General features: G+C 49.2%; 1 protein-coding gene across 4 annotated transcripts; it reads right to left on the reverse strand.

The window, feature by feature from the left end:
* Positions 1–861: 861 nt before the first annotated feature.
* ING4 (inhibitor of growth family member 4) lies at positions 862–8,058 on the reverse strand. Of its 4 annotated transcripts, none has more exons than XM_061124785.1 (8): positions 7,997–8,058; positions 4,736–4,807; positions 2,860–3,026; positions 2,565–2,679; positions 2,292–2,397; positions 1,932–2,079; positions 1,608–1,669; positions 862–1,499 (listed from the first exon to the last, which is right to left on the reverse strand). In XM_061124785.1, exons 1-8 carry the CDS (start codon positions 8,031–8,033, stop codon positions 1,460–1,462), a joined length of 747 nt encoding a protein of 248 aa, XP_060980768.1. In that variant the 5' UTR covers positions 8,034–8,058; the 3' UTR covers positions 862–1,459. The 4 variants fall into 4 exon arrangements, with proteins under 4 accessions (XP_060980768.1, XP_060980771.1, XP_060980770.1 ...); XM_061124788.1 differs by having other exon boundaries at positions 1,932–2,076; positions 2,574–2,679; positions 7,997–8,055; XM_061124787.1 differs by having other exon boundaries at positions 2,574–2,679; positions 7,997–8,055.
* Positions 8,059–8,568: the final 510 nt, after the last annotated feature.

Genomic DNA, 8,568 nt, shown 5'->3' on the forward strand with positions numbered 1-8,568 from the left:
TGGGCTGCAAGATCAAACCAGTCAGTCCTAAAGGAAATCAGTCCTGAATATTCATTGGAAGGACTGATGCTGAACCTGGATCTCCAATACTCTGGCCAACTGATTTGAAGAGCCAACTCATTGGAAAAGACCCTGATGCTGGGAAAGATTGAGGGCAGGAGAAGGGGGCGACAGAGGGTGAGATGGTTGGATGGCATCATCAACTCAATGGACACGAGTTTGAGGAAGCTCTGGGAGATGGTGAAGGACAGGGAAGCCTGGTGTACTGCAGGGGGTGGCAAAGAATTGGACACGACTGACCGACTGGACAACAAATCCCAGGTAAGGACTGGGGCAGAGATGGAACATACAACACAAACTTGGGGCTTGGAGGGTAGGAACTACAGAGGACACCTCCAGGTAAGTGAGCCAGAGCGGGGAGTTAAGATGGGGGTTCCGGTGAGGAGACCCTGCATAAAGAGGGCTTAGTCTATGGAAGTGGTTCCAGGTGGGCATAGGCGAGACAGTTCATTGGTGATAAGTTTTTGCTTTGTGTTTCAAATAAGTCAGGCTAATACTTAGTATAACAGTTCACGTATAAAACACAAGTACACATTTATTGGAAATTAAGTGAAAGATATCTTATAGGGAAAAGATGCACAGTCTTGAAGGTTTTGGAAACCCCTTGTCTGAAGCCCAGTTCCAGCCAGCTCTGTCCTTCCCATGCTGAGAGGTGGTGGGTGCTGGGGCAGCAGCACCACTTCGGGTTCTACGTCTGGTCCTACTTCCAGCATGTCATCCTCCTGCCTTTTAGCCAACTCAGAGGATACAAACTATGCTCAGCACATGTGCTAAAAGTGTCTCTACAATAAACACAGCAGGCCAACACATACAGCTTTTATTCACCAACTCGATTCCGTTACAACTGAGATACCGACACTCTGCCCTGCCCCTCCCACTCACAAGGCTGGACGAATCCTCTCGGCACAGAGGAAGGGGTGCCCCTTCAGCCAGGGCCATGGCCCAGAGGACCCGGAGGAGCCCCCCGCTGGAAAAAGCATGGAGAAAGTGAAGGAAGTTTATCACGCATGGCCCCCTCCAACAAGGGGAGGGAATCAGGAAGCTGGGGGAGGGCCCCATGCTACTGCCCCAGTCCTTGAATACAAAGCAACAGGAGAAAAGAGGACCATCCCTCAAAAACACAGCACCAACCTCGGCGTGGAGGCAAAAGGACAGTGGGCAAGACCACTTCCCTCTGAAGGGGGCTGGCTGAATGAGAGCACATACTGTTAGCGGCCACAGCACCCCTGGACCAGGGCTGGGTGCAGCCTCAGCACCGGAAGTGGGGAGGGGAGGAGAGGAGATGACAACCTGGTGCCACCCACCTCTCCCTGACCCCCAGCCCAGCCAGGCATCCCACTCCCCACTAGCCAGGTCAGGGGATGTGGAAGAAACTGTGTTGGAATCCAAGGCCCTTAGTCTATTTCTTTTTTCGTTCTTGGGAGCAGCGTGGGCAAAACCTACAAAGGAAGGTGACAGAGGAGGTGGGGGAGAAGGTGAGCGAAGGGGAGGATGCTCTCTGTCACTCAGCTCAGGGTAATCCAGCCCCGACCACAGCGCTCACTCACCATTTCCCCCGAGGCTTGGTGGTCAGCCCCACACAGGCAAAGTGGAACCACTCGATGGAGCACTGGAAAAGGAAGACGGTGGAAGAGCAGAGGGCAGGGAGCAGGGTGGGGCCAAGGAAAGAAAAGAACCCCCCCACCTGAGAGTCCTCAGGAGCATTCCCTTATTCCGTCCTGTGGGAGGATTCCTGAAGGGTCCAAGGCCAACCACCTCCAACTCCCTTCCTCCTGTCCTGAGGTCCCACTCTCCAGCCCTTACCCCCTTCTGGTACCCAACTCCCTTCCTGTCCCCCAGAGCCCCCCGCCCTGAGGCAAACCAGTTCTTACGTCAGGGTTGTCACAGCCAATCATCTCCCCGTAGGAGACCTGGTGACAAAGGCAATAGGTGGGTTCGTTGGGATCCACAGGCATATCCAACACATCAGAGGGGTGGACACTGCCAAAGGTCACTGAGGGCATCCCATACTCAGGGCTTCTGCGTGCCAAGAGGGAGAGAGAGTGTCACCTGCAGGAAGGGACGCTACAGCTTGACGCTCAGAGTGGCACGAGGAGATCCCTGTGGGGCTAGTGGTCTGTGGCTTCCCCTCTGTATCCAGCAGATACCAGAGTGACAGAGAAGGGGGCGAGGGGCGGGGCGGGGGCAAAGAGGAGCCTGTCACTTGGCAGGGTGCTCCCTGACTCACTCACGTGCGCACAAGTTTTAACTTCTTCTGGGCGGCCTTGGGGGCTTCTTCGTCTGAGTTTTTCCCTTTGGAACGAGCACGGGCAGCTTTCTTCTCCTTTTGAGTCCGACCTTCCAGGGAAGAGGGGGAGGGGCAGCCAGAAGGCAAGGGGACAGAAAGATGGGTTAAGGACCCCTCCTCTCCTTCAACCTGGGGGTCCTCCCTTGGAGCTGAGGGACGGGCTGGCTGTCCCCTCGGAATCTTCGCTCCAACTCTCATGGCCCACCCCCCTCCTCACTCTTTTTGCCTTTGCTGGAAGAGCTGTCATAGTCACTTGACTCAATCTGCTTCTCCTTCAAATCAGCTTCAAAGCGGGCCAGGTCTGTGTCCAGTCGCCGAATGTGTTTGTCCACCTGGGTGGGAAAGAAGGAAGGAGAAGAAGAGCTACCAGGCTGGTTCCAGTAAAAGCAAACAGGCTAAGGCAGAATCCATGTATCTCCCAGACCCCAAACAGATCCCAGCATGCTGAAGGAGGGGTGGAGGACCCTGAGGAACAGACAGGAGGTAGTGGGGAGCCATGGGTAGGGCCATACCATCTCATAGGTCTGCATGGCAAGCTGCACCTTGTCATCACCAAACTCCTTACACTTGCCATAGGCTTCCTGGATCTGCCTCAGAAGGGCCAATTTTTCCTCGGAGCTCCGGCTGCGGGCACTACTCATGTATTCACTGGCCAACTTGTCAATTTCAGCCTTCAGGTCTACAACAGAGACAGAGGGCTGGTCACAATGGCCCCCGAGTGGCAAGATTAAACACATTTCTTACTCTTGCTCCTGGGACCTTTTGCATTGACCATCATAACCTTTGAACTAAAACACACTCAACATTCCTCAAGTGATGCAACGTGGCCACAACATTCATTGTGAAGGCACCTTTGATTGCTGGAAACATTGCTAGCATAGTTGGAACTAGACTTCTGGAAACACAAGGAAGGATTCTTTGCATGCTGCACTAATATTAAGTACGTTTCTGTTGATGTCTGAAGATGCTTCTTTGCACAGCTTGCTGCCTCTTAAACCATGACCTCTGTCTCAAAAGCCATTTGGTTTCTCGTCTCAGAAACATCCTGGGATAGCTCTGAGAGCTGCAGACCAGGCCATCATCTGCTACTGCTTTTGACTTCCAGGGTCCATATATCTACATCTCAGCATTGAAAATTGGGCCCAAGTTCATTCATGGAACAGTTCTTCTGCTTACTGTCCACCCTGTTTGGTTCATCATTTGCAACTTGCAAATATTCTTCATCACTTTTTTCTCTTGTGTGTTCATTTTAGATATTGCTCCAAACGTTTTACTAGGGGAAGGCTGGTGATGCTCCCAAGCACTGAGACCATACATGCTTACTGCCTAATATAGCATTCAGAAAATGTGGATGGAGACAAAAGCATGACTCCCAACACGGTGTAGCAACAAGTAACCACAGCGAGGCCCTGTGAGCACACTAGGTTTACGCTCTGCTTTATTCCAGGCCCTTGGAGGAAGCTGGAAAAGCATGTACGTGGTTCAGTCGTCTCCCAGTGGGTCTTTCTGTGCATGAACTCAAAAGCCAGAACAATATTACAAAGCAAGGAGCTGGTGGTTGGTATTCAGCAGGGCATTCTCAGGGGCCTATGTCCAGGATCTTAGATGATATTCACTTGTCCATGAGTAAACTGACCCAGAGTAACTTAAATCACAGCTTTAGGCATTCTAACACCAGTTTGTTACAACCCTGGGCAGGGATACATAAGGATACACCTACATATCCTTCAGCAAGCATGGAGGATAGCACCAACAGAGACCTTTGACTATGAGAGACAAACTCGCCCACTGCAGTGTAGCCTCAGGCTCCAAGTAAATGTCTCAATGCAGCCAACCTTAATCAATGTCCAAGGACAGCCACAGATGGCACCTAACGCTTCTGTAAGGTTGAAGAATACAGTGTAGAGATTCTGATGTTAATTGCTGCTTTTCCTTTTTTTTTTCCCTCTTTCTTTTTAACATCTCATGCAGCAAAGCTGCTGTCTACCAGTGTGAGCTGTAGTCTAAAGCCACACTGAATTTTGTGACAGTAATGTTAACAGCCCAGTGGAGTAGAAACATTCTAGTTAGTCTTCCTACAAACCTATCGAACATGGAGAACAGAAATGATTCCAGGGTTGACTTTGGTTTTTCTCATTTTTCCTGAGGGAGATATAAAGAGCACAGCATTCATCTCTAAATCCTGGTGGCAGTGTCACAATACTCCACATGTTATGAAAAAGCTGACACAGAAACACAGGTCATCATTACTCTCCTTTTAAGAATTGCAAGAGAGGGAAAGAGAAGACAAAGCAATCTAGATCAGACTAGGTGATATGGTAACACCAAACAGGAGGAAAGACGATCACACACAGTCACTCTGCACCGGGCTCCTTACTCTGCACATACCCTCTGTTCTTTGGTCCAGGTCCCTCATGAGCTGGAAGTTTCTCTGCAGTTCAAAGGGCAGGTTTTCAATACCTAGGGAGAAGAGGAAAAACTAAGACTCCCTGGACTTCCTAGGCCCTATAGCTGCTTTTGGGGGCTTCCCTGGTGGCTCAGATGTTAAAGAATCTGCCTGGAATGTGGGATGCCCGGGTTCAATTCCTGGGTCGGGAAGATCCCCTGTAGAAGAGAATGGAAACACACTCTAGGATTCTTGCCTGGAGAACTTCATGGACAGAGGAGCCTGGCAGGCTACAGTCCATGGGGTTGTAAAGAGTCAGACACGACTGAGTGACTAACACACACACACACACCCCGCAGACAGTCAGGCAACACACTCACACACACACAATAGCTGCTTTTAAAAAATATGTCCAAAGAGCACTTGGTTATCCCTCCTTCAAACCGTTAGATTATCTATGACAGCACTCATCATTCCTTTCTCAGGAGGAGCCATGTCCGCCTGTTTCCACACCTAGCTCCCCATCTCTGCACAGCTTTCTCACCGTCCCCACTTTAGTAAACTTTACAAATCAGCCCTTCTCTCTCCATGTCCTCGGGAGTTCCCTGGTGGTACAGTGGCTAAGACTCCCTGCTCCTAATGCAGAGGGCTCAGGTTCAATCCCTGCTCAGGGAACTAGATACCACATGCTGCAATGAAAGATCCCGCATGCTGCAACTAAGACCTGGCACACCCAAATAAATACTTTTTTTTATAAAAAGATTTCTTTGCCCTCAACTTATAAACACCCTCCTGGTACCCTCCACTGATCACACACACACTTCCAATCTGCTCTGCAAACAGTGGCCAGAATGTTCTTTTTAAAAATGTAAATCTGATCATGTCACTCTCCTGTTTATCAACCTCACTTCCTACTGCAATATTCCCAAGTCCTACTCTGCACTTTCTGGCCCTTGCTGCACACCAGACCTGACTCAGGTCAGTCCCTGTCTCTGCACTCTCCGCTCTGTCACACTGGCCTTCTCTGAGTGCCTTGAACTTGCCAGTGCTCTTCCAGACACTTTGCTTTCCACACACTGCTCTCTCTGCCCAGGATGCCCTGCCCCGTTTCTTTCACCCCACTTCCACTATCCCTCTTGGCCTACTGAACTTCTGTTCATTCTTCAAAGTTCAGCTCAACCCTGACTGCCGCAGACTCCCAACAAGTGCCCTGGGTTGTGCTGTCATGCTTCTATGGTTACCCTTTGGCAGGGTAGACACTTTGGGGGCACTTATCTTACGTAATTTTGGGGGCACTTATCTTACGTAATTAGTTATATGGTATGTCTCCCTAGCTCTCCAGAAGGGTTAGATATGTCTGTCGTCTTCTCCTATTTCCCTAGTGTTTAGAACTATGACATGCATACAGAGGCTCCTCAATAAATAATTGACTATAAAGGCATGAATACTTATATTTCTCTCATAAAAAAAAATTCTCTTTCCATGACTCCACTTTCAAACTTTAAAAATGTGTCCACTGCTTTACCCTATAGACTCACGTCCACCATCAGTTTACTAAGATTAAGTCGCCACTGATTTACCAAATCAAATAATCTAATTATTAGTTCTATCCTAAAAAAATGTTTGCAGCATTCTCACCATCTTCTTGCCTATGTGTAACTTCCTATTAAGATTCCAAATCTCCTCACACACTTTCAAGTAATTTCATCACTGACATTCCCTTAGCCTGTCCCTTAAATGTTACTATTTTCTTGAGCTTACACTTAAGTTAATCCTATTATTTTCTCATACTTTCTCTGAATGATCTCCATCTCATTTACTCTTACAGATACAATTATCATTCCCACGCTTAAGTCTAGGTTGAATTAAGTATCGTAACTCCTGAATTTCCTATCTTGTTGATGATATATGTCTACCTCACTTCCCAAACAGGAAATCGAGAAGTCACCTTAGATTCCTCCTCCTCCTCTCTCAACCACTAATTCAGTCAATCTTGTTATATTTACCTCCTAAATACTTCTGTCACTCTCTGAGATCAGGTCCTCATCTCTGACCAAAACTGTTATTACTAATTAATCTTGTATTACCAGGGCCATCATGTTCCAGTTTACCATACATCAATTACTTTCCTTTATTAAAAATAAATGACTCCATTTAGAAAATCTGTTGGTTCCCCACTATTTAGAGTGCAAGGTTCTTAGCCTGGCTTTAAAGACCATGCACAACCTAGCCCCAGCTACATTCTCCAGTGTCATTTCCCAATCTTTCACCTCAGAGTCCTATACATCAAACACTCTGGCCTCGTCTTTCCCTGATCTAGCCACAAACCCATCAGAACACCTTTGCTGATGCTTCCCCCAACCGTCAATCCCCTCTCCCTCTCCACACCGGCACATAAACACTCAACCTTCAAGATTCGTCACATCCTCTGTAAAGCTTTACCTACACCTCCAGGTAAACTAGTCTTTCTTTCTTCAATGTTACCAACTGTCCGTTTAATGTATTTCTGTTATTTCATCTGTCATACTTTTAAAATTATTTATTAAAATCTGTGTCCTACTAGTCTATGAGCACCTTGAGGGGAAGGTCTGTGTGGTATTCATTCTTGTACACCCCCAGTACCTGCCATTATGTCTGACCCACAGCAGGACCTCAATAAACGAATGAATGACTCCCAACGCTAAGGCAAAACTAAGAGAATAGGGTGACAGGCTCTGTGAAGGTCACACAAATGGCATAAACAGAACACCAGATTTCCATCTGATAGGAATTTGGTCTTTACTCCAAGAGGAGAAGCCTTCCAGTCCATCATCTGACAGTGGTCACTCGTAACCCCCTATCCCCATGAGAAGACGCATCTTCGAAAGAACTGGGCGGAGAAGCGTGAGCAGATCTTTGTCGCTGCTCCAATGGCAGTGGATGATATACTAAAACGACCGATTCAGAACGACTTAAAAAAAAAGATTATCCTGACGCCGGAAACCCTGAAGACAGGGGCAGCAAATATCTTCCCGACTATGCCTACCAGCCCTTCAAGAGCCGTCCCCCAGCCCCGCCGTGCAGCCCCTCCCTCTTCTACACCTCAGAGCGAGGCCTCGACCCCGCTGCCCCGCCCCCTATTTCTTCACACACTCCAATATTTTCTCTCACGCAACCCTTCACGATCGACTTTCTAACCATCGGGACTTCAGGGCCATAGAGCTCCTCAGCCTGAACCCCCACCCCTCTGTGACCCCTGACCCGCTCCTCCAGCCTGCTCTTACTGTCCAGATAATGTTCCAAATACATCCCCGCAGCCATCTTGAAGCAAAACAAAGCAACTTCCGCTCCGCCCCGGAAGTGACTGAACGCAACGGGCGCCGAAGCGGCCCTCCACCCCCGTCCTGGAGCCCTTCCGCCCTCAAGGGTAACTTCCGCCCTCACGAGGTCAATTTCCGGTCTGAGTACAGCGCCAGTCGAATCGCCTCCTCCCGGCGCAGACAGTCGTCCCTGGCGGGGCGGCCGGGCGCGGGGCCGGCGGCGGCGTTGGCTGAGGGCGCCATTTTGCGTCCTCGCTCAAACTTCCGTTCCCTCCAGGAGGGGTACATGCGGGCGAGGAGACCTAGACAGGTCTTTTTGGGCTTTTAGTCCACGAAGAGCTGTTTTCAGCAGCCGGGAAATGTGAAGCTGGCGACCAGGGCAGGTGCCTTCTCCAGAGTCACGGCGCGAGGTGTAAATCCTCCCCGTTTCTGTTCACTCACGCGAACGCCAATTCTCCAGGATTATGTTTTAACGTGGAAACAGCTCATTATTTATAAACGCTGCTTGTAAGTACAAAGTACCCCTCACAATAAAG

The sequence above is a fragment of the Dama dama genome, chromosome 22, assembly GCF_033118175.1.
Source record: "Dama dama isolate Ldn47 chromosome 22, ASM3311817v1, whole genome shotgun sequence".
Taxonomy (NCBI): Eukaryota; Metazoa; Chordata; class Mammalia; order Artiodactyla; family Cervidae; genus Dama; species Dama dama.

Coding starts and splice junctions, on each gene's coding strand:
- ING4 (XM_061124785.1), bottom strand. CDS start 8,033: ATGGCTGCGGGGATGTATTTGGAACATTATCTGGACA. Junction 4,808..7,996: donor TTTGGAACATTATCTGGACA/GTAAGAGCAGGC, acceptor TCTTCTCCCTAG/GTATTGAAAACCTGCCCTTT. Junction 2,398..2,564: donor TTCCAGCAAAGGCAAAAAGA/GTGAGGAGGGGG, acceptor CTTCCCTGGAAG/GTCGGACTCAAAAGGAGAAG.